General features: G+C 48.4%; 2 protein-coding genes across 2 annotated transcripts in view; both read right to left on the reverse strand.

The window, feature by feature from the left end:
• Nucleotides 1-353: 353 nt before the first annotated feature.
• LOC121364404 (CMP-N-acetylneuraminate-beta-galactosamide-alpha-2,3-sialyltransferase 1-like) lies at nt 354-8,990 on the reverse strand. The gene is given in 11 exon segments (XM_041487646.1): nt 354-999; nt 1,001-1,044; nt 1,046-1,108; nt 1,231-1,354; nt 1,482-1,521; nt 1,917-2,034; nt 2,377-2,485; nt 2,766-2,971; nt 3,265-3,448; nt 5,799-6,002; nt 8,827-8,990. Coding segments are annotated over 11 exon segments (1,320 nt in total). The 3' UTR covers nt 354-935.
• Nucleotides 8,991-10,127: 1,137 nt separating this feature from the next.
• LOC121364408 (fer-1-like protein 4) overlaps nt 10,128-25,213 on the reverse strand; it is a 39,122-nt gene continuing 24,036 nt past the window's right edge. Inside the window, 16 exon segments of the mRNA XM_041487656.1 lie at nt 10,128-10,308; nt 10,841-10,941; nt 11,695-11,975; nt 13,878-14,119; nt 14,385-14,483; nt 15,421-15,506; nt 16,471-16,649; nt 18,521-18,675; nt 19,449-19,619; nt 20,079-20,206; nt 20,639-20,749; nt 21,458-21,589; nt 21,938-22,044; nt 23,219-23,267; nt 23,856-23,987; nt 24,382-24,488. Of these exon segments, the coding sequence (XP_041343590.1) occupies nt 10,128-10,308; nt 10,841-10,941; nt 11,695-11,975; nt 13,878-14,119; nt 14,385-14,483; nt 15,421-15,506; nt 16,471-16,649; nt 18,521-18,675; nt 19,449-19,619; nt 20,079-20,206; nt 20,639-20,749; nt 21,458-21,589; nt 21,938-22,044; nt 23,219-23,267; nt 23,856-23,987; nt 24,382-24,488 (2,261 nt within the window).

Raw genomic sequence — 25,213 nt, forward strand, 5'->3', positions numbered from 1 at the left:
TAATGAACCTAAGTTCATTAAAGTTAAGTAATACAGGCTTCTGCTATCAGTAGGAAGGATATGAGTCCAAGAGTTCTGGTGATTTGAATAGACTGAAAGCCCAAGTGACTAAGAACCATGATAAAGCTGAGTCTGAACCAAGGATGTTAGTGATTGAAAGTGATAAAAGACATCCTGCTAACCCTGCTCTGGAGTACAAAAAAACTTCTTTGGGGAGGTCAGTCCCCAGGGTCTGCAGTCTTGATCTGCATCCCCATGTTCTGCAGGGATGCTTTTTCAGACTTGTAAGGGGTCAAAAAGCAAAGGAGGTGGTGGTTCATGCGTTTTCAAAGTTTATTCCAACGTAAGATCATTTCAAATGTGTTTGATTCTGTTGTCTTCTGTCACCATGTTTGATTTGTCCCTTCTTTTTCTTGATACAATTTAAAAAATATTCCCTTAGTTAAGGACTGTAAAAATAAAAGTCTTAGTAAAAGACTGGGCAGGATGAGGAGGGCATCTTCCTTTCCTAAGAGCAACTACAAACCTCCCCCGAAAGCCATCTGTGGTTGAAAATACCCACTCTGTCATGTGGACAGCCACATTTGAGCAGCTGCTGTCCACCACTGGCTTCACAGCCCTGCAGGGCCACACACAGGCTCCATGCTCACTTCCAGCCCCAGCATCTCCTCTTTGTCCCTCCCAACCAGCTTGGGCAGAACTGTGCCCACCCTATGTCCAGCTGAACACATCATTGCTACTGCCATGGGAGAATGGCACCCACAGTACCCAGCTGGTAGGACCAGCACAAGCAGTACCAAAACCCTGCAAATTGCAGGGTCTGTGAGCCCAGGTGGTGAGGTGGAGCAGCAAGCTAAAGAGCCAGGACAGCTGCTGGCAGTGTTCTTCGGCCCATTCCTGGCCAAACAGCCTGGCTCTAGTTTCTTGGAAATGCATCACTTGTAGAATACAATCCTTCCTATATGTACCCGTTGCTCAATGGGGCTGAATTCAACGTCAGTGAAGCCACAGGGCTCTCGTCCTGCGGAAGGCTCCAGACCGGTGAGTTTTTTTCCCAGTAGTGGGGCCAGTTCCCTTCACTGTCTGCTCCAAAGCCAAACACGGAGACCTGTGTGCATGCCAGCAAGAGCCAATGCTGTGTGGGTACTGGGGCATCCTACAAGCATATGGACAAGCAGTGCAAGGGGAGGTACAGTGGCAGCAGCTGGTACTACCATTGTCTGTGCTCACCTGATGGCAGGTGTGCAAGGCAAAGAGCAGGGCTGTGAAGCCAGTGGAGGGGTATCACACGTGATGCTGTGTCCAGTTGTCATGGATGTACTTGAGGAAAGCTGGGCCCAGGATCAACACCTGAGTGGGGAGTGGAGTGATATGGTGCTCTCTGTGCTGGAACAGGACAGCCAGCCCAATACAGTGCAGCCACTGGCTCACTGCCCAGCAGAGTTGTGCCTGTCCCTGAGGAGCTGGAGCCCATGGAGCCATTAGCTTGTTCTTTGATGAACTGTTTAACTCTCACGTGTGCTGCAAAAGCAGAGGTGAGCAGTGATCATGTACACCTGCTGCTGAGGGGATCCATTTCTTTGCAGAGGGTATCCGTTGTCTCCCAGCACCCAGCCTAGTGGCATCTCCCACCCCTTGAGCTGGCCCAGCTGTAGGAAGGGACGCATCAAGCCCGTGGCCCCTCTGTGGGCACAGCTGCCATCCCACTCATAGGAGTATGGTACTATAGGTTGCCTGAGCCCTGTGGGGACAGGTCAATGCCCAGCTACCTCAAAGTGCAGGGCAGAGGGATGCCCAGTACCCTTTGTGCCATCAGGACTAGTGCCAGGTCTCCAGTGAGGCACTGGAAACCCCGACCACACTGCGCCATCCGCAGGGTTTCCAGCACAAGAGACACCATCCCCCAATGCTGACACACCGTGTGAGTTCTCCTGTGGAGAAGACACTGGTAACCCACTGCAGCTCCAGAGGTTTGAAGGGGACAAGGACAAGGTGAACATTGTGCCTTAGGTTCACTGCACTCTTCTGGGTACATGAATGTCACTGTAGAGATGGACAAGACACCTCTTCATGCAAAATAGCCCAATCTTTATTGTTCACAGTTCATATTTATCATATTTATCTCAGTTCTAAAGGCATCATGTTTAATTGGTAACTTACTGCAAATCAGTTCATTGCTTAGTAGTTGCTAGTGTACGTGTCCATCAAAAACTTTCCTCTCTAACGATGTTTACATTCTTGTTTCATGGGTACAGAATTATTCTCACAGTCAGAGCCTCTATTTTCACAGGTGCAATTCCTTTTTCACAGTAACTTGCTAGGCTAGCTGTTAGCTGCACCCAGCTGATACAGCAGGCCTAATCTATGATTTTAGGGTAACAAGGCTCTTATTCTATAAGGCTTTACCAATATGCTACACATGAAGAGATGTGTTGTTCTTATTCCAACATCCAGCTCAAAGCCAGTGATCTTTGCTCTGTTCACCCTAAAGGACAGCAGGATGGTGTGTCCCAAAACAAAGGTGCATCTTTCCAGGCTCTTGGTCCCACCAGGCAGGGACGGCAGGTCACCCCAGCCAGCAGCAAAGAGTGGATATGGGTGACACAAGGCCTGTGTCCCAGGATGTAGGGCTCTGGAGAGCAGGGTCAGCCAGCCACCTCCTTCACAGGGTTTGTATTGGCAGATTTCAACAGCATGGACAGGGGCTGAGGCGTGCTAGGGTTTTCAGAAGACAGGGAGAGACCAAGTCCCTTTAGGTCACCCACCTCAGCACCCAGTCATGAGCGTCAATTAGCAGCCCATGACTGGACTCTTTCTGTTTTTTCTGACTCAGCTGCTCCAAGTTTCCCACCACTGCACACGTCCTGCAATGAGATGGGTCCCACACATCAGCTGTGAGGGCCCAGAGGACCTTGAAGAGCTGCTGAAATATGGCCTGGAGCTGGATACCACTCAGGGGACCTTGCAGGGTCTAGGGGAACAAGCACTGTGACATGCAGCATTAGCACCTCCACCAATAGCCCAAAGGGAGACAGAGCCCCATTTCTCCTAGCAGAGACCTGGGAAAGAACAGAAAAAACAGATGGGATATTAGGAAAAGGGTGCAAAACAGCTCAGGCAGCAGGGTATGAAGGGGAGGAAGGATTGAGCTGGGATCTCTGCATCCCTCTATCCCCATCATATCTGTTCTTGGCCCTGCCCCACTGCGAACAGATTCAGGGAGCCTGGGATGACCAACAAGCACCTGTCCATTGCCTCATTTACCAGCCACCACTGAACTTCATCTGAGGAGAGCTCATGGTGTGCACCTGTCAGCAGAGGCCCTATGGCTGCCTTGTAGCAGGTGTTGAACCATGCAGAGCTGTTGGTGGGGGCTGTGCAGTGGGCAGTAAGGGTGTGGAGGAGGGAGGGAACCCAACAGACAGGACCACTGCCATCTGTGAGGGCTCAGAAACATTGCCACAGGACGGGCAGCACAGGCCCAGCACCACCTTTGTGTACATCTGTAACAGCATCCTATGTGCCACCTGCAGTGATACATCACAAACACCAGTGGCAGTGGCACCACAGAATGCCTTCTCACCCACCCTCTCTGCCCAGCTTCCTAGGACACCCCTTGGATGCTCACCCACCCTGAGGGAACTGAAATAGCCCAATATTAATTTCCTTTTCTAACTGTTCAACAACATTATTTCTGTGTTCTGCTGTTGCCACTGCCACCATTTACTTCAGGGCAGAGCTGGCTGGCAGCATGTGCTGTACAAGAAACTTCTTGCCTGCAACACATTTAGGATTTGTAAACTGACCTGTGAACTAGTAGCAAAGCATCATCACCCTGGCCACAAGTCAAACACCAGCTTCCCCATCCTAAGTGGTGTACATTCACCTACCAAGTGCACAATGCTAGCAGTGAGCCCTCTTCCCCATGCATGAAGAGAAGCCGGGGTAGGGGAGCCCCACCGTCTCTCTGCCCTGCTAAGCCCATGCAGGCACCATGCAGCTCCCACCCTAGCAGTCCTGGGGTTCTGCAGTTTCAAGGGCATTAAATCATTGCCAGGAAGAACATCTGTTCTCTATCAAAAAGCATGTAGCCTAAGGTCAGAGGGAAAAGGGTTTTCCATTCCTCAGGGAATTTGTGAAGTGCTCAGTGACTTAGGACTTGGCTTCTGTGGCCCAAGGCAAGAGCAAAGAGCAGAGCTTCATGGACAGCCTTCATCCCAGGGTCAGAAGAGAACACAGCTGGTTTGTGCAGGTGTCCCCTCTGTACTAGAAAATCCCTCATGTTCTCCCAGTAGCACCTTGTGCCTCCCTCAGTTGCTATGTGTCAGCACTAGCTCCATTTCTCCATAGAAACCATTTTCTGCAGCTCCTGGAGAACAGAGCCCTAATGGACATCCCTGCTCACCATGGTATCTGACTCAGATCTGTACTCAGATCTGACCCCCAGAACATGTCCCAGACAGCAGAACTGCTGTCCCAGGGGTCCAGTCAGCCAACAGAGATGGGAGACAGAACAGAATGGGAGAATCTGTGGATGTGACAGCCTGGTCAGAGAGTGAGAAAACTAGGTAAATTTTCCCAGAATCAGCTTGTGAGACTTTAGGGAGTTGAAGATAGACAATGATAGCTTGTTATTGTAAACCACCTGCAGGTGTTGTTTTCTTACTCTCTGTTTTCCTGTTTTTCTCAAAGATTGTGTATAAGAAAGGCATTTTGTTAATTAGCCAATCAGGTGAAATGTATTGATAATTGACCAGTCTGGTCTATCTGTATTGGAACAGTGTATAAAAAGAGAGAATTTTAAGTAAAGCAAGATGCTGTGCAAACCATCCTTCTGCTGGTGAGTCTGTGTCGTTTCTTAACAGCAAAAAGAAGCTGCATGATCCTAGGTGGCTAAAGCATGGGATGCCTGCTGTCTCTTCTAATAGCCTGTCCCTTCTAAAAGCCCAGGAACCATCACCCCATATTAAAGGGAGAAGCACAAACAAGCCATCACCAGTGCAACTGGAAACCCAGATGTGAGTTCTCCCAAGCAGGAAGTTGCCATGAAATGCCAGCTCTTCTCCCCACAGGGTGGCTACCAGAGCCCCCACACTTCAGTTCCTATGAGTTCATCTTTTGTACTCTTGCAAGCACCCATTCCACTGAGCACAAACTGGTGAAGGTGATGCTTCTGGGCTCAATAGCTTCTGCAGTGCTTTTTGCAAGTGCAGCAGCTGTGAAGGGAAGAGGAAATGTTGCACCATGCTGTGGGGGAGAACTGTGGGTGGTACAGTGAGGTCAGAGCTGCTGTCCCTTCTTCATCAGTACCTGCCACTCTGGCATTCTGGCACAGCCTCTCCATGCAGCCCTGAAGCTGAATGCCCCAGTCAGGTTCCCAAGGCCAAATCAGGAATTCAATGATTTAAGAAGTTCCTCTGGGTGGGAGAATCTGCCTGGAGTGGAGCTGCTCTCCTGCCCCTGTGTGTCCTGCTGGGATGGCTCACTGATACCAGCAGCAGAGAGCTCTCAAGAGCCTTGTACGTCCAACACCTCACCAGGACTCTTGCGCACCTGGATGTATTTTGGCTCAGAGGGGAGCACTGTGAAATGTGCTCAGCAATTGAAAAGCACAGCCAGTGAAAAAGCAGTGCAAGCTGAACAGTGATTATTTTATCCAAGGGGAGATCAACACTTTGCTTTGCAAGGAAGTTTGATGCAAAGATGAAGGATCTAGAAACTCAAACTAGAACAGCACTGGAAAACGCAAAGGGTCTGTATCTACTGGTTACAGGATCAAAGGGCCTCTGCACCACTACCTGGGAGCCAGGCAGAGGCTGTGCCCTGAGCTCTCGTGGAGCACATTTTCTCGATCACACAGAGAATGAAACATGGGTCGGAAGAAGTAGGGACAGCACAGGCTCTGTGGTGCTGGCTCCACTTGTTTGCTTTCCCAAGCTCCAGTGTGCTCAATCCTCACCACACTTACAAAGACCGTGAATCCTGCAGAGCAGCAGTTGATTCTGAAGGAATCAAAGAAGGAGAGAACTTCTTTATCAGACACAAACCAAAACTAGTTCCACTGTCCTGATCCCAAAGCTCCTGGCAACGGTGTGAAGAACAAAAATGAGAGACTGGGATGTTTCATGTGCAGAGGAAGTGCTGAGGTAGCAGGTCATCTCTGGGGAGTTTGAGAGAGGGATCCAGAAGATGCCTCCTTCTGCTGGAGCATCCTTACAGAGGCAGCTGATTCTTTGCACCAGGCCCCAGGCATGTACAGGTGCACCATATGGGGTCTTAGTTTCCCAGGGCAGGTCTGCACAGGGAGCCAGTAGTGCTGCTCACCATGATATCAAGATCAAGCAAGGTGTCCCTAAAGAAAGGGCTCTGCCTTTGCAGTGTCCTCAGGAAGAAAGGTGTCTCCTGCAGCCCAGAGAAGCAGGGCCAGTGCCAGCAGTGCACTCTTCTCCATGTCCAAAATTTCACTCTGTGACCTGCTAAAAATCTGGAATTATAAGCAACACAGAGATAGCATTACCAGCACTTAGCAGGGATATGTCAATGCCAAGGAATCACAGCACTGCTGAAAAGAGAAACTGTTAGGGCCAACACAAATTTAGGTCAAAACCAAAGGGGATAAATACTTGCAGATGTGGGAGCTGAGCTGATCCTGGCCTCTGGCCACCTACCAAACTACTCCTCCAAGGAAGAAGGGGGTGATACATCCCAAGCATGGCCAGAACATGGATCTGGCTCCTGGAGGGACCGGTGTGGGCCAATCTGTTCTACTGTGCTGGGTCAGATGTGCAGACGGGGTCCATGGCTTTCAGGCACAACAACAATCAGGCTGGTCATCTCACACCTTTCATGACATGCGGACAACAGCAACATCCACTGTCAGGCAACACGGCACAATCTGGTCCTCTGCCATGGTATGATGCGAACAACAAACACACCATCAGTCTGCAAGCTGGAAAGGGAAGGGACTGTGGACAGGATGGAGAGCAGCAGCAGGGGAAGAGGACATGGCCAGGAAGCAGAAGGACATAGCATGGAGGTTTGGATGAGAAGCATGTTACCAGGAGGTGGGAGATAGGCAGCTCCAAGGTGCTCCAAGAGCTGCCAGCATCAGGGTGCAGTTGCTGTGCATCATGTGCTTGGCACCCTTTATTGCCACCATGCTTCCCTTACTGCTGAGATCTGCTGGGATGAGGCTGGTTCCTCAATGCACCCAGAGGCTCCAGGTGTCCAGATATCCATCCTAGAGACCCTGGGGCTGCTCCTGGTGACATTCTCACATTTGTCAAAGATCTGTGCTGTGGAAGACCCTGCCTCAGCCCTCAGTCTGCCACCCTGCCTGGGCATGTGAGAGCCTTCTCTTCAACTCATGGTGTGGGACCAGTACTAAGCACAGCCTTCCCATACAAACATCTCCCCCCTTGCTCTTGTCCTCAGCTGACAGGTGCCTGTCACCTGGTGTTATGGGTTCAGGAGGATGCCCATGCACAAAAAACTCAAGGCAGTCAGAACAGCAAAGCAAGTCAATTTTATTTGTTGCATTAGCAATAAATACGTACTGACCCCTGGATGTTGGAGATGCCGCCAAGCAGGAGAAGGAGATAGAGCATGGCTCCTGAGCGGGAGAGGCAGGAGGGCAGCACACCTTCAGGATGTCCCCTGGATCAACACGGTGTGCATCATGTCATCCTCTCTCTCCACCCCAGGACCACACCCTGTATCTCCTCCTCAGGAGTGGCCAGTTTCAACATCATCTCACATGGGGTCAACACATGAGATTGAGATCACAATGGCCTATGATCACACTTCCATGCCAACAACAGTTTTATTGTATTGTTTCCCTTTCAAAGGATAAATCCCACCAGGTGACCAACACATGGTTGCATTTCTGAAGGTTAGTCCTACCAACTAACAGTAAGTTCTTCTACATTATTTTGTCGATGTGCATAACTGCAGACCAAATATGTCAGGCCTTAGACCCATCTTCAGTCTCTTACACCCCTGGCCACCATAACCTGTCACATGCCTTTATCAAATCTTTACTTTGGGTGTTTTGCCGACACCCAAATATATTCACACCACTCTGTACTCATGGTGACAAATGGTATGGTGGTGCCTGATCTGGTACAGATCAGTAGGCCCACAGTGATGAAGGGCCACCCCATCCCCCGTGGTGCATCCCTGTAGCCCTCCACCCCTGCTCTTTTTCTCCAGGCTGTTGTCAGTAGCCTTGCAGTGGTCCATGTGGCTGATGAAGGCAGAGGTGATGGGTGACCTGAAGTCCTCCTGCATCCACTGCACACTGAGATCAGAGCAGTCATGGTGCTGACCAGGAGGGGAACTGCTGGCATGAATCATGGTCACATTTGGGCTTGGAGGGGTCTGGGGCAGAGGCCTAGGGTCACTGTGCTGCCAGCAGCAAAGGCAGAACTGAACCTCTTGGCTTGCAAACTCACACCTTGAACAGACACCACCCCACCCTCCATTCAGTTTGTACACGCAGACACACACCTGCAGATCTCAGGCACAAAGCAGCAATTATAAACCGAAGTATTTTGAGGAAGCCTGCGTATCTTGGCTTTATGCCCAGAAATGTTTGCTGTAACTTTAAGGTGCGTCAGTGGGCGGGGTGCGGGTGTAGGAGCCTTGCAAGCCGTGGGGTTTGTTCAAGCTTCCCTCCAGGGTGTGCTGGGTGTCAAAAAGACTGGATATTACTTTGTTGTTTAGCTAGCTTGGTTTTTTTGTCAGCTTAAGCAACAAGTTTCTTTCTTCCCCTTTCCCTGTCCTGGTGAGACTGCGGCAGGAATCCTTCAGCGGCTTTTTGGGTACTTTTTCCTGAACTGTTCTACTTCATTTTGGTCAGAGATCCGACAATCGACAGGAGACCGTCGGCCAGGAGCTTCTGGAACCGCGGGAACCGCACCGCCGGTTCCCCAGACCTCGGGGAAAGCGGAAGCAACAAGAGAAAGGAAGCCAAAATCCACCAGCTTCATCTGCGAGGAGAAGGAGACCAATGCCAGTGTTTGAACAGGTGCTGTGATGGGAAATGTGGTTGAGCATGGCTGAAAGAGCCAAGAGGGCTCTCTGGAGGTGTGCACTGGATGTGCTGGAGTGCACTGAGTTTGTTTGAATGGAGCAGTCGCTGCTGGGGCTCACTGGGCACTGCCGGGGAGGACCAGGTACTGCTTATGAAGGCAACATCCCACTAAACGGGCCCTGCAGAAAAACAGGGAGCGATGCAGCACTGTCACTTTGCTGTAGCCCCAAGCAGGTGTTGCATGACCTGAGCCCTTTGCAGCCTATTTCGCTCCCACCTTGCAGCCCAAAGGTCCTCTAGAGGGAGAGAGGCCTCCCTCTTTGCCTTCTGGGGTCCCCACTCCATGGCTGAACTCTAGACTCACTGGGGGAACATCATGTCTGCCCCACACTGACTTCTGGGTTCATGTCCAGCCAGAGTCCTCACCTGATTCACATCTACCTGCCTGGCTCTGCCCAGGCAGTTTTGTCCCCCAAAATACTCTATTCCTGCCCCATTCAAAAGGCCATAAGGCAGGCACCTTTGCTATAAAACTGCATAGTCAGATAAATTCTTTGGAAAAGCTGTGGTCCCACTAAGCATCACCTGCACTACTCAGAAGTCAAAACCCTGGCTGAAACGCCTCCACTGGGATCAGATCATGTCCGGGCTTGTCTGCAGATGACAGGAAACCTGGTGCACCACAAACCATGCCAAGAACAATTTATGAATTTATTTTCTCATTTAGTTTACGTCAGCCTGACACCAAACACAGATGCACACTCGTGACTCCATGTTGTCCTAGTGTAGTCCTTGCTGCTGTACTTCTCAGGAGGAAGGGCAAAGGGCAGTAGTGAGGACTGCTGAACAAGGATCAGCCTGTACCACACAAACAGGTTGTCCCCCAGCTCCAGAAAGCAGCTAAAAAGGACAAGCATCAGAGAGAGTAGCCAAGGAGTTTTTATTCATGAGGAAAACAAAGCTCACTTCTGCAGGTCTCTGTCTCTTTAGGCTGTCTCTGCACCCACAGGTTTTCATTAAACTTTCTGATCTTAAGATCTTGATTCCTGCCACAATCACCCCTGTCTTTGAATAGTCCTCTGCTGAAGAGCATTTATCCATTAATGATCTTCTCGCTGATGTATCCAGGCATGGTGTAGATCAGAAGAACCAGGAAGATTGTCAGAACAGTGACAACAAACAGCACAATTATGTATCTCTTGTACCGCTTCCAGATAAAAAACACAAAGGTCTTCATGGGATTCACAAACCAGTTGAAAGTTGTTTTGGGCCGACTAGAACAGGAAGAGAAGAATATATAAGCACATCACATATATAAGAACATCACATTAGCCCTTCTGCTTTGGTGTCCTGCTACCCTCATGAATTACCAGCTCTTCCTGCTGCTTCCAGGCCGGAGCAGCCCAGAGGCTACAGTAAACACACTGTCTGTGGAAACTCTACAGACAACAGGATGGGACTCTTTGGAACAGTGTCCCAGTGTCCCCAGAGCTGTCCTTCACCCTCGTACACAAGGGATCTCTTCACACAGACAGACCTGACCATTGTACAAGCAGTGTTATGGCACAGCTGCCTTGAGTATCTTCCTTAGATCAATCCTGGGCCAGGTGCTGCAGCCTCAAGTCCTGTGGACTCATTTGAGCTCTGGAAAACCCTGGCAGTCCTGGTCCTGCAGACCCCAATGCCCAGGACCTCGGAGATTGCTCTTGGCTTCCAGACAAGCCAATACTCCTGGTTTCCATACACACAACTGCTGAGAACATGGCACTGTCTGTTCAACCTAAAGGTGATAATACACATACTCACTTGGGCTTTTCCAGAGGTTCAGGCCCTTTTCGGCCCAAGCCAACAGGACTTTTGTCAGCCTCCTCCAAAGTCAGCAGTTGGAACTCCGCTTCCACCTTACCCTGGAGGGACAATATGTCTGAGCCACAGTTGAATGTGTTGCTTCACAAACCAGCCCACTGACTACACATCCTGCCACAACTGGGTATTTTTCTCCCATTTCCACTTACAGATGCTCAGAGCTTTTTTCTCCATTGACTAGAGTCTTACTTCACAGCCAGTGGAAACTGTGGCCTGGTAAGAAACTATTTTGCAGACAAGGAACTGTATTTTAATGAACTCCACAACTACCTGATTTGTCTCTACCCTCCCACAGTGGCACTGAGCAAAATTCACCCTTGGAGACACACAGTGGTCCAGTAGCCGGGGTATCAGGAGCAAGTCTGTCCTTTGTCAGTTGGCACCTGCCTGTCTTGGGCAGGCAGAGACGCCAGGACTAGCTTCTGCTGCTGTCCTGACTGGCTGATGGGCAGCCATGTGCCTCTTGCTTTGGAGTAGGAGTGAGCAAGGAGAACATGGTCTGAGGTCTTTCAGTGGGAACACTAAATTCCTAAACAAATACAGCTCCCCTCATGGAGCTGAGCTCTGTGGAAAGCTCAGAGGAATACATGAAGTCAGACACCCCTGCAAGCCACAGCGTCTGGTTCTTCAGGGTAGACAAAGTGCTGGCTCAGCAGTAGATGGAAGAAGTCTTCAGGATCCTGTAGAAGCTGGGTCACTGCTGCCCTTGTAGATTGTGTGTGTGTAGGACAGGCTGCCATCAAGGCAGAGGAAAAACACTGGCTGCACTCACCAGTGCCAGCTCCCCACCTTACCGTCAGGAAATACTTGTTCCCACTGGGGTCTGTGAATTCCCTGTCCTCTGGTCTGACTGAGCTGCTCCACTTTGTTTTCTTCTTCTTCTTCTTGTACTCCCTTTCCTCTCGCTCGTCATCTTCTTGATCTCTGAGTTTGATGAAGGGCCACCAGCCCCTCATGCGCTTATTTCGGAAGATGGAGAATCGAGGTGTTGCATTCTCCTTGGCCATTTTGATGGTGCAATGCTCGGAGCTCTTGGCTGCCCGCACCATGTCATGCAGCTTCAGCTCGATGGAGCCTGCAGGCACAGGGAAGAGGAGAACACGTGGTAAAACCTTGAGGTCAGCCCCACATGACATTTGGCTGTCTCTGCCACACTCCCAAGTGCCATGAGTAGGTCCCAGCTGCTGCAATGATCTAGCAGCACCCTTCAAATTTACAGATGGAGAACCTGAAATTCTGCATAAGAAATTACTAGCTCAGGAGTTAGAGACCAAGAGGCAGAAGCCCCAGGTCTCATCTCATTTTTGATAAGAGCTGTTTGGTGAGTTCATATGGTGAGTTATTTTCACCCCTTTATCATGTCCCACCCTGCTCTCCTCACATGTGCAAGCTGATCTTCCTCTCTAATTCCTGGAAATGTCAATTAAACTTATAAAATTATAATGATTTAAAATTATAAGTGCTTTAAAAGTTTCAAGTTTATCATAGATCTGCAACAGACTCAGTTCATCTCTCTGTTTGGCCTTATGCCTCTGTTCTGCTCAGAATGAGCTCCTGTCCCACTTTAGCACTGATCCCTTGCAACAAAACAATCTTACCACATCCTGGTCTGTACTGGTAAAAGCAGACAAGGGATGTGAGTGTTCTCTGCTCATTTCTGAGTGAGACTGCATCTGGATACTCTGCCCAGTTTTGGACTCCCAATACAAGAAAGGTGTCAACTAAATAGTTTTTATTGGCTGAGATAGTAGGTGCCACAGCAAGAGGAATAAGAGACACATATGTGTTCAATCCAGAGAAGAGAGGTCAAGGGGGTGATCTTGCTGCATCCCTCACAGCCTAAAGGAAGCTACAGAGCTGATGGAGCTAGACTCTTCTCAAAAATGGATAATGAAAGCACCTAAGGCAACAGACACAAAATGCTGCAAGTAAAAAAAACTGAGAATTGTGAGAAAGGTGCAGCCAGGAAAAGGGTTCCAGAAGCATGCTAGGAATCCATCCTTGGAGATAATCAAAACCTACCCAGAAAATGTCCAAAGCAACCTGACCTACAGTGCATCCAGCCTTCTTGGGGCAGGAGATTGCAATAAAACCTGCAGAAGCCCCTTACTATCTAGAAGTTCCTGAGATTATACATGCCAGAAATCATTGGAATTGTTAATAGTGCCTCAGTTCTTCATGGCTGAACCACTGGAAATGCCTCAAGCAGTAAAGCCTCTTAAATACACTATGAAAGGTTGAAGTATAAGGAGTGTTTAAACATGCCCGGGAGATAGTAGGGGAAAGGGGCTGCTTTTTATTAGGGAGGTTAACATTTAAAGAAGGGAGGAACAGAGTGCTATAAGCTTGGGAACGACAGCAGAAATCAGAGAGAATCAGCAGTACTTGTGGTAGCATAATGTGTGGGGAATCACCACTAGCTCGGTTTTGGCACCGGGCCTTGCTGCATGCCCAGCTCAGCAGGTTTTATTACCAGGAAGTTCCAGAGCATCCAGGGAGCTCTGAGGCCCCAGCAATGGGATGCTGCAACTCAAGTGCCAATAGTCTCACAAAGGTTGTCTAGTCTCACACAGGTTGTCCCTGTTCCCACAACATAAGGTCCTGGGAAAAATGTTCTTAAGCCCAGACTTTGAGATCTGCATATCTAAGAGCACAGAAAACAAGCAAGTGTATTGGAAATGTTGTGAGGAAGCAGAACCTGGAAGTCCTGTGGTGTGACAGGCCCTGAAAAAATACACCAAGGATCTGGGACAAGCATGCAAGCACTACATGTCTGTGTAGGGGACATGCCTATCTCCAGGCTTTGTCTGTAGCTCAGGTGTGAAAAAACAGCCCAGATGACTGCTGAGCTGAAGAGTTTGATCTGATGGTCCTACTGTCCCTTCTCAGAGAGATTAACCCCAGGGAAATGCTCCAGCAAGGTAAGGGTCACCCCACTTCCAGCAGGTCACCCCACTTCCACCAGGTAACACCATACCTAGAAAGTCATTAGCTGAAATCCTGTCATAATCCCAGACCTGGAGGACCAGAACAGCTGGTTCCCGAAACTCTGATTCCTCCATGGAGAAGACAGAGTCCTTTTTCTTGTAGATGATCTCCTTCTCAGTTGGGAGATAATTGAAGCGGAAGATGAACCTCCAGTTGAAATTGCCTTCCCCAGTCAAGGAGTTAAAGTGAACATCTGTCTCCTGCTTGTCGTGGTCAAGACCTTTTATCCAGCTGCAGGAGAAACTCAGTTATCCTCTACCCTTGTCAGCCAGCCTCAGAGGCCAAGCAGAAGTATGAAAGCACTGAACACCATAGGGTAGCAGGAAAGGGTCAAACCAGAGCAACACCTGGACAACATCTCTGGGGTTAAAGCAGTCCATGCAGAGGACTGGAGTAGGCACCTCACACCAGAGGTTCAGAGGAGGGAAGTGAGTGTGTGGGCTAGGGCAGGGAGCAGGGCAGCCAGGCTCTGGCCTCTCACTCATTCCCACCAGACCTTTTCACGTAGATGTCGCTGGAAGGCTCTCCTGTTACTGGGTTGACATCATCAAGGATCACATTGTCCGTGTTCCAGATAATCACACGGAGCTCATAGCTGTGGGAAGGACACAGAGGTGAGACACATGCCCTTGTCCCTGGTGCATGGGAGGGCAGATCAAGCCCTAAGCACAATGCCAGAGCAGCAGGACTTGAAAATTCCCAGCCATGTGGTTCCTCCTGCTCCTCCCGCCAAGCACAGGCCAGCAGTCTCACTGCCAAGCATAAAACCCTTTCTGGACACTAGAACCCTACAAGACAAACAACCACAGTCAATACAGGTAGCTTTTGCAAACCAAATCCCTGTTTCATGGGAAATCCACCCTGCTCAACTAAGCCATAGAAGCTCAGAAAAGCTTAGGCAGGAAGGGATCTCTGCAGTCTCTGCTCCAAGCTCTTGCTCAAGCTTCATAGGTTGATTGTGCAGGGCCTTGTCTGCATCAGTTTTTAATATCACCAGGGATGGACATCCCAGCACATCTGAGTCAATCTGTCCCTATTGCAGGGTAGCTTCACTCTCACTGGGAAAATGTTTACCCTATAGTCAGTTAGAGTTTCCCTTGCTGCAATTCATGTTCATTATCTCTTGTCCTTTCAGGTGCATGACTGAGAATAATCTGGACCCTCCATCTCAAAAGTACAATTTGATCCTTGAAAACAGCAGATTTCCTCCTTCAACTGCATTTCTTCAGACTCCCAAGGACATCTGTCCACTAGCCAGAATAGAGTTTGATGAATAGCTCTGGCCTGGGTTTCTATTACCTTTATGTCCAGCCATAGAGACATTGACCCGCCCTTCCCCAAACCTTTGTGCAGCTGAAGTTCTTATGGCCCAGTATGATACACTCAAGAGAACATCCTGTGGTCAGAGGGTTACATGCCACACTAGCACCGACCCTCAGCCTGTGCCCTGTGGCACATCCCACCAGCCACGGCAAGGGACATTGACCCTCCATGCAGCCCACCAGCCCCAGGCCTACCCCGGCAGGTGGTACCTGACAGGCAGTCGTGGTTTGATGTTGACGGGTGGTGGTGCAGGGACATCATTTGGAAACATGTCAATCCACATGTGCAAGGAGCCCTGATGAGAGAAGACAGCAAAGATACTTCAAGAGACAGACCACTCTCCAGCTCTTCAAGGAGCAAGGGCTTGATCCTGCAAGGAAAGTTCTCATCAGAAAGCCCCTGCTTGGTTCTCTCCATTCCCAGCACTTGAGAGTGACATGAGATTCAATTTTACACAGGGAAAAAAAATTAAGGCTATGAAAGATTGCTTATTTCTGCTCCCAAGAAAAACCACTTCACCTACACTGAATCCATTCCAAACATGTCCCTCTGTCTTAACAAGGAGCATATGGTAATGCAATGCTTAAGCAAAACCAACAAAACTAAGAAGTGATAGGTCTGACTTGTGCATTTCCAATGCCAAACAAAGCCAGCTTGACTGCAGAATTCTGCTTTCTTCAAACCTCCAGTACCCAAGGGAACAGGAGATTTCAGTTCAGGACATTAAAATGGTGAGTTCAGGTGACTGCATTGCACAAAACTAAGGATGGAGAAGCCAAAGGAGGAGAACAAGGTTCTTGCAAAACAGCAGTGATATGGGACAATGCAGAGGAGGCAGGTAGAGGCAAGGATACCATCACCCATGGGGGTGCATGGTGGCAAGGCTCAAAAGCAGAGCAGGTCTATTGCTACCCACACAGCATCCTCATCAGAGCCAGTGCTAAATGGCCTATGGAGACAGGAAGGACTCTCGGTCACCAACACTGTGAACACAACATCAGTGGACAGTATTTCTTTGAGGAGAGGGTGTTCAGAAGCATCATGAGACGTCAGAGGGTAGGTGTGAGCAAAGGATAACCATGGCCAATGTCCTCACTTCATAGCTGGGCCAGCCATCCACAGACACAAATCCAGTCACCCACCCAGGAAGGGGACAATGTGTAAGATTCACAGGAGACCAGACAGCTGGCTAGAAACCAGCTGTCCAGAAGGTCCTTCCCCAAAACAATGTTGAGGTTTGGCACGGAAACACATCTCACCTGCACAAGGCCAGGGTTCTCGGGGTTGTACAAAGACCGGATTTCCACATGCTCTGGTACTAGCTTGTACCCATATCCTGGCATCTCTTCCCAGTGCTGCAGGACGTACAAAGCCTTATGTTCAACATCCAGCGACAAGTTCTCCTCTGCCACTCCTCTCTTGTTCCTCACAGAAGCCTCTGCAGCAGGACACAGCCAAGGAGAAAATAAAGGCTTCTGGCCAGCAAGAGTCATGTCAGGACATCAGTCATTAGCACAAGCAACAGGAGATGATGGACTGGGCAAACAAGCACCTCTCCAGAAAAACAAATGGGGAGAAGCAGGAGGGCAAAGATGAAGGGGGTGAGTTCAGTATGTTGCAGTGGTGACAGAATTGGCAGGCAGGAAGAAAACAAGCCAAGAGAAATGCAATGGAAAGGGCAAAAACAAATTTACTCTGGCCCTGGGAAAAAGATCCAAGGGACATTGAGAAGGACTTCATCCTCTGGGGAAGTTTAAGTCCCCACATCTCTGTGGTAGTGCCAACAGATCCATGGATGACTTTTTGCCAGAGAAGTGCTACTGGAAGGCATTACTTGTCAGTCTCAAGACATGCAGCTGTGCTCTCTGTTAATGAACACAATCAGTAATTGACTCCTTTGGCACAGTGAAGTCAAATGGCACTTCAGGACCAAATCTTTCTGGTGGGAGATAAGCCAGAGCCAAGAGGTGAGGGCATAATGACCCACTCACTCCTGGGTTTATGGAGCGCAACTGCCCCTTGGATATCAATCTGAGACCTAAACCATTTCAAGCAGTGCTCAAGCACAACAGAGGTTCACAGGGCACCAGCTGTAGCTATGTCAGAACCAGAGCCAGCTGTCAGGGAACACCAGGAGAGCACCTTGTTTCTCTCTCCCCAGCTATCCAGTGACCTGAAAAAAAGGAGGAATGGCTTCTGGAGGTTCCTTGCCCTCTCCTGAGTAGGACTTCTTTTCCCTTCTTTGCATAAGTCGTAGAAACCACCAGAAAACTGAGGAACAGTTTCACTGAAACAAGGAGAAAATAAAGTTGGCCATACATGTAGGTGTCCTCACTTTGAGCAGGTAAGGCCAGGGATCATCCTTCCTACAGGCTACATATCACTGCCTTGCAGTACTCAGCCATCCACATGTGAGCCACATCTGCTGTAGTCTTTCCTCAAGGTTGGATTCAATTGCACAGGTGTTGGCAGCAGCAGGGCCTGGCCTTTGCTGAGGGAAGTTCTCCATTACCACTGGTAGAGACTGTGAAAGGTTGGTGTGTCCTGGCTCAGGGTTTGTAATGCCAGGTAGAAGGAAAGAAAACAGCAAATGAGAAGCAGAAGCTGCCCACAAGGTGGAGATCAACAGTAGAGAGGAGCAGTGTGGAATCACTCAAGGCCACCTGAAGCCGCTGGAAGCACAGAGCATTCCTGGACAAAGTCAGCTAGAAACAGGAAAGAAGAAATACTCCCTTCCCCCTCCCCCCCCCAAACCCAAAACAAAACAACACCTACAAACAAACAAACAAACAAAAAAAAGCATTAAAGAAAACCAAACAAAAAACCATCAACACAAAAAAAAGCCAAGCCAACCAAGCAAAAAAACAAAAGCCCAAAAAACTGCAAAAACACATAACCTCAAACAGGACTTCATTTTCTTGCTGATAGTGATCATAAGCAGATGAAGGTACAGCTTTGTGATAGTGCCAGTCACCAGAATAAACTGGCATACAACAAACCTTCCATGACCAGCACTGCTGTGAAAGTTAGGTTTACTTTGTTCCACTCACTGCCGGGGAAGCCACTTTGGTATCTAATGGCCTGGATCACATCTTCTCCCAGTGCAACAATGTCCACCGAAATGAGGGCACTGAACCAAGGATGCACCTCACAGTGACCCAAAAAACTGGGCCATGCAGGGCACAGTGGGGAAGACAGCCTGGATACCTCAGGGAAGAGAGGATTGTGGGCTCCCAGACCACCCACCAACACATGCATTGCTGAGCACAGGCAGCTGCTTAAGGGACCAGTTCAACAAGCCCTCTGTACCTTCAGGAAAAGCCTCTGGAGGGACCTTGAATATTTTATTGTCCACTTTGATCTCCTCCCATCTGTACTCTGCAGCAGGGATTGAATTTTTCTTGCATAAACTATCCAAGATCTGTGTGGGTTTAAAAGCATCTCGCCACATGTTGTAGCCATTTCTGCATGGAAAAAGAAAACATCAGAACTTCTTCAGCTTAAGTTTCTTTTCTAGGCTGTGAAACAGCCTTCCTTCCCAAAGCACAGGCTATATCACTAGAACCCTGCTCAGATTTCCACTGGAAAACCCTGGGCTTAAAGAGGTTACAGAAAGTCTTAATGAATGAAAAGCTAAACAAATTCTTTCCTGACAGAAAACAAGCTGGACTTGCACCCCACAGAGCTATTAGCTTCTGAGCAGCAGAAGCAATGCTAGGAGCAGGAGCAATTCTAGATGCAGTTCCTGAGTGAGAAAGAACTTTTAGCTGTGCTGGGTGCTCAGCTCCATTCCCACAGCTAATTTTTCAATAGCAGGGTAGGAGAAGAGAAGTTTGCAGAAATCTGGCCGAAGATCTGGAGAATCCATATGGAAGTAGGTCAAAGGAAATCAGATGTCCTGAGTGTTGCTGCTTACAAAATGCTGCTAGAGAAACTGGTGTACTTTCTGAAAGAGGTCAGAGTCAAGCAAGCACCTTTCTCGCAGAACACCAATGTGTAAGGAATAAAGAAGTTTTTTTGCTATTTTATGCAAGGTATATTAGATTGCAGTAGGAATTAGAGTTATCACTGGAAGCTGGTAGGTGTCTAAAGAGATAGAGTTATCCATGTAACTTGTAGCGAATCTGTGGAGCACCTGCAAATGCATATTCTGTCTCGCAGAACAGGAGGAGCTCTGTTACCCACGTGTGGCAGGTGAGAAGAATGTCTGGCCCTCACATGTCAAATTGGTACCTACAAGTCATACTGGGCAGCCACTCCACAGTTGGCCCTGTGCTTGCTGTAGAATCGATTCTCCAAGTCAATCTTGGTCTCCCCAATCAGATCATCAGATCCAACCAAATCATGATCAAATATTGCCACAGTGAGTTCTGATTCCATGGGAAAGGAGACTGTCAGCTCCACAACTCTGGACAGAATCAAACAGGGAAAGCACAATTAGCAAAGAGGATGGAAATGAAACACATGCTCTGCTTTGATAATCCTACACATTTAAGAACTGTATTTGACAACTTAAAGGTCTCTGATAAACTTTGGTTCTCTCTAAATGCAGTATGTGATATTTTCAGTGTGCATGTTCAAACAAAGGAATTACTTTTCCAGGATGTATGGCTTGGATAGAGGGCCTGGAGTTATGGAATGCTCAGCTTCCAATTTTAAATCAAGTCCTTGGGTGTGCTTGCCTCCTAACCCAAAGCATGATGGCTCCTGAGTTAGCTGGAGGCAAGAGACATGCCCAAGGGCTTTGTGTAAAAGCACAAGATTCTCCATCAGAAAGGAACAGAAGACCTTACATGCTGAACCACATTTCAAGCCCCAGATTTGCACTGTCCTTATTAAACCCACTAGATGAAACCTTCCTGCATACTCTCCAAACACAGGATTGAGCTGCTTTGGGATGTATCGCTCCTTGGTGTCCTTCTGCTGTTGCCCCACAGTCACCACCACATAGGGGTCTGCTTTGCCATTGGGGTCTGCTGGAGACAGATTTGTAGCCTGGAATATATAAGAGATACTGCTGTACACAGCTGTGGAGGGCAACCTGCACAAGGAACACTGCACAGGCCTGACACCACCCAAGCCCGCTTGGTTAGGTCCCTCCAGCAACCACTCCAGCAGTGAAACAGCCACTTGATCCCACACAAATCCTCACTCTACAAGCCATTGATGTCTTCAGCTGTGGACCCACCTACTTGCTCATGATCTCAAGGCAGATGTGAGGAGCCAAGAAATGCCCATCTCCCCATCCTCAAGCTACAAAGCATGGAAGACTCTCCATGAACAGGATGTAGGTGCCTTCCACTGGCAGAGCTTCAAGCCAGCATCACATTTTTCATAAGCGCCACTGCTCGCATTTACTGAGCAGAGAAGGTCCACAGGGATGGGAGAGACCACCAAGCATTACTGTCACCTCCCCCAGAGACTTACCTTAACAATGTAAACTCTTACAAGAACCTTGATGGGTCTGTTCCTTGGAATGCCCTGGGAGACCTTGGGCTCTGTAACAGCTTCCTCAGTGGGGTAGACGTAGAAGGAGCCCTGCAGAAAACACTTTTCAAGGAACAGCTGGATATACATGGGAATATCACAGAAAGGACTGGAGCCACCAGCTTCACCTGCCAGCTAGAAAATCAGAGCCATTTCCCCATGCAGACCACAGACACCCTGTGCCCATGGGGGACAGTCCTTTCCAAGGGTCAAATCATGTCCACATGGCCCAGGCAATCCCTGCTTGCAATTTAGGCTGCAGGCCGTCATACCACCGCCAGTGTCAGATCTGAGCACCTCTAGGCACTTTGGATTGCCACAGAGGACACCACACGTTTTCTAGGGACAGCTACAACTTCTGTAGTTGATATTTCAGAGTCTTCAAGAGCTCCTGGGTGGGAGGATGATGCCTCTTTTAAATAAGTTTTCCTAACTTTAAAACCAGTGAAGCTTACTTATATAATACTTATATGTATACTGAATAGACCCAGCGGCTGCAACCAGAATGAGTCCTTTATGCTTCATGCTTTCTCCTTGTCACAGCTAAAAAATCTAAATTGGATGGATTTATAAGATAACAACAGTAGGACCACAGTACAATTGCTTCAACAGGCACTAACAGTACCCTGGTCATGTTGCAGCCCAAACTGCACACCCATGCACTCTGCAAGGTTTTGCTGGTGTTGGCTTGCTCCGAAATACAGGTCATAAGGATCTTCTTCCACAAGCAGCACAAATATCATCCTAATGAAACAGTACCTTGTACTTCCCCACATAATGTTCATCCTCATTTCCATCTTCATCTTCATTTGCTTTGCCACGATGAAGAGGGAAAATACACAACCAGTCTTCAAAATTACCAAACTCATGTTCCAGCTCAGAGTTGTAGATCTGAAATAAGTAGAAAGTAATTTTGGGCCTTTTCTTGCCATCTCAAAGGGAAGGGGAGTCAGAAAGACCATTCTTTCTCTGTTTCAATCATTTCACCTAGTCCTACCTTACTTCTGTATTACTCAGTGCATGGTGTTAATGGTTTTCCTGCATGTCCCTACGGCCAGCCTTAGATGTGGATGCACATCTCAGCTTGGCTCCAAGGTCTTACTAGCTGCATCAAAGTCCAGCAATGGTGGGGCCTCAGCACACACTGCAGGTTCTCCTCCCAGCATAACTTCCACTGCAGTGAGGAAGACATGGACAAAGGGCCAGGGCTGAAAGTGACTAGGTCACCCCAATTATCACCTGAAGGGTGGCAATGAGCTTCCTCTTGGGTTGAGCAGGTTCAGCTTCAATCACTGCCTCATCCTCTGCTTCCATGTCAATGGAAGATGCATTTAAATTCCCTCCATCTAGAAATGATGATAAGAGATTAGGAAACACCCTGATTTCGCCCATCACGTCAAGTGTCTCTTCATGAAATCACCCCAGCCACAGTTTCTGCTTCCACCCAGGGCTTTGGCCTGTGTCACGGCAACTGGAGCTATTGCTGTTTGTAACAGGTGTCCTTCCAGCATCTCCAGTCTCCCAGCACAGCATGACTGGATGGGTGGGCGGACAAAAATTGGCACAGATCTACCTGCCTGTTTGCCTGCATGGCCACCAATCAGACAGGAATTGGGCAGAAACCAAATGAAGGAAGGTGGTTGGGCCAGCTCACAGGTGCTGTCAGGGAAGGCACAGAGGAGAGCCCACCCTCCTCTGTGGATGAGTGCTTATTTGCTGGCCTGTTGGTTTGGGTGGCTAACTGAAGCATCACTGCTACTTTCGGCACACCCAGATGAAAGAGACCATGTCTCAACCTTTCTCAGGGGCACAACCAAACCAAGGACAGAGTGGGTGTGTGCTTGTCCCATTTCCCAAGGCTCCAGATCCCTCAAGCGCTAATGGCATGCAGGTACCCTCAAAGTCTCTCCTTAAATTGTGATGATTTACATCATTTTTATACTTTGCACTTTCCCAGGTCAGAGCCATATGAGTCACTGCTCACACCTCTGTAAACCTGAACCTACCGCTGGAACACTGTTCTCAGATCATAAAAATACTGTTATTACTGTCCATTACCTCTGGTACCTCCTGTTACCTGATTCACTTGCACACCACGTGAGTACCCCATAAGCACGGAATGATGCCCAGATCCTGGACAGGTTTTCCTGTCCATCATCCTCTCTCCATCCTACCACTGCTTCCTGGTCTCACCTAGACAATCCCATGATCCCTGCAGATGATTTTTCTGCATTTTTCTCACACAGGAAAGCACTTGCTTTAGCACCATTTTACAAAACTTCACTATTTTCCAGGACTTTTCTGACTTTTCCAATTTTTTTTCAGGAAAGTTTGGTGTTTTCAACTTGAAACAACCTTGTCAATGTGTTCAGCCTCTCTGCTCACTTTTATGTTGTTGTTGCTGAATGTTGCAAGGGTGTTGTCTGCACAGATGCCATTCTCACAAGCCCAGTACCCTCTGGGATGGTATAAAATCTTGGTTCTCCCCACTAAAGAGTGAGGTATTGCTAGAGAGCTCACCTGCATCATTCAGGTCATCATTCTCAGCATCTTCCTCATCACTGCATGCCTGAAACACACACAGTCACCTCATATCCCTGACAGAAAAGGCTTCTCCTTCCAAGCACAGAACACTGACATTTTCCAGCAGAGTAAGTAAGACATAGTGTGAAATCACTCTGCAATAACATCATTGCAGGATGGCATCCAGCGAGTGTCTTAATGACTTTTTTCTTCTCCCCAGATCCTCCTTCTAGCTTCTTTTGATTGGAATTTAAGTTGACAGTGCAAGGAAGGAAATTTGGAGCAGATCTGCTCCCATAACACATAACCAGGACAGAGTAAGCAGCATGAAAGTCCCTGTTAAAGTCAGCAACATCACATTTTCAGGAGTCCCTCAATATAAGACGCCTCATTCTCACACCACTTGAGCACCGAGCCTCAGGGATGTTTCAATACCCACCTCCTGCTGAAATCAGCCCACCTGGTAGATGCTTGATACCTAACTACCTTAAATATGCTTGATACACTAAAGTTCACATCTTCCTGCAGATCCATGCCAGGAGAGCTCCTGTGACACTCAGTATGGTTGAAAATATCTTCCTCAGACCAGTGCAGCCTATTTTCCCTTCTGTTGGCAGCTGTCACAAAACATTACCTGGTTATACAGCTCTTTCAGGGACGCATAGTACTTGGACCACCAATCCAGTTCTTCCAGTTCTGGTTTTTCCTCTTCATATTCATCTTCCTTCTTTACAATCTTATTGATAGGAATTTTCTTCAAAGGAGGCTTGAGAGAAAAGAGAAGAGGGTTCAGAGGGAAGAAATGACCACCCAGGGCACTCATGCATCCTTCTCCAGTGCCGTGGGAGCCTCTGGCAAAGGCAAAGGCTCAGTATTCAGGCAGAGCGCAGGAGGTGCAAAGCTGCCCGTGGCTCCAGCTTTGTCCTTTGCTACAAAAGAAGCCATTCTCAAGGCACAGGGCAGGCCTCCTTAATGGCCCTGTGCCAAAGCCCCAGCACATGGCACTGCCAATGAGCAGGCAGGAGAGAGGAGTGTTTCGGTCCAGAAAAAGACCTGGTAGATGAAACCTAACACAGAATTTCTGAAATTTTTGGTGTTTTTGTTTGTAATCTACAGTTTGGCTTTACAAACTTCAAAATTTGTTGGGCCAAACACATCACTCACCTTCACAAAACTAAGGGAGTGAGTGTGGAACCTGGGTCTCCAGCTGCCAGTCCAATGTTTACCACAGTCTGAGATGGAAGATGGTGAGATGAGACATTGCAAGCTGAGATGAAAATAAAGAACTTAATGTTTCCATTCATTTATTTCTGCCCACTGCTTCTTACTTTTGGCCACAGGAAAATCTTCCCTGTTAAAACACTAGTCTGATTGATTTCAAAGCTTTTTAAAGCAGACCCTGCAAAAATTCTGCTGGAAATCCAACTACAGTACTGAGATTGGCCACCATCATCAATATGCTTGTTGCTGACTCCCAGGAATTCAGAATTATGAGATATACCTTCCCTACTCAGAAATAGCCACAGATGAATCAATCTTTCACTTCTTCTTCATGCTTCCAGATCAGGAGTGCTGGCTATTGCTATCATAGAGCTATTTAGCTAAGCTATAATCCAATGAACAGACTTTGACCTGACAACGTGAGAGAACTGAAAATTTTTCAATCCTTGGTCCTAGTGGACCAGCTCCCTAAAGATGGAGGTCTCCTTGAGCAAGTTCTTCCCTGTGAGGGTGGTGAGGCCCTGGCACAGGTTCCCCAGAGAAGCTGTGGCTGACCCATTCCTGGAAATGTTCAAGGCCAGGTCGGAGAGGGCTTGGAGCAATCTGGTCTAGTGGAAAGTGTCCCTAATCATGGCAGAAGGTGGAACAAGATGATCTTTAAGCTCCCTTCCATCCCAAACCATTTTGTGATTCTATGACCTTGTGAATGCAGGGAGAGGATTCTGCTGCCTGGCTAAGAGAAAGTGGAAGAGACAGGGATCTTTGCCACTG

The sequence above is a fragment of the Pyrgilauda ruficollis genome, unplaced genomic scaffold (assembly GCF_017590135.1).
Source record: "Pyrgilauda ruficollis isolate IOZ18807 unplaced genomic scaffold, ASM1759013v1 scaffold82, whole genome shotgun sequence".
NCBI classification, from domain to species: Eukaryota; Metazoa; Chordata; class Aves; order Passeriformes; family Passeridae; genus Pyrgilauda; species Pyrgilauda ruficollis.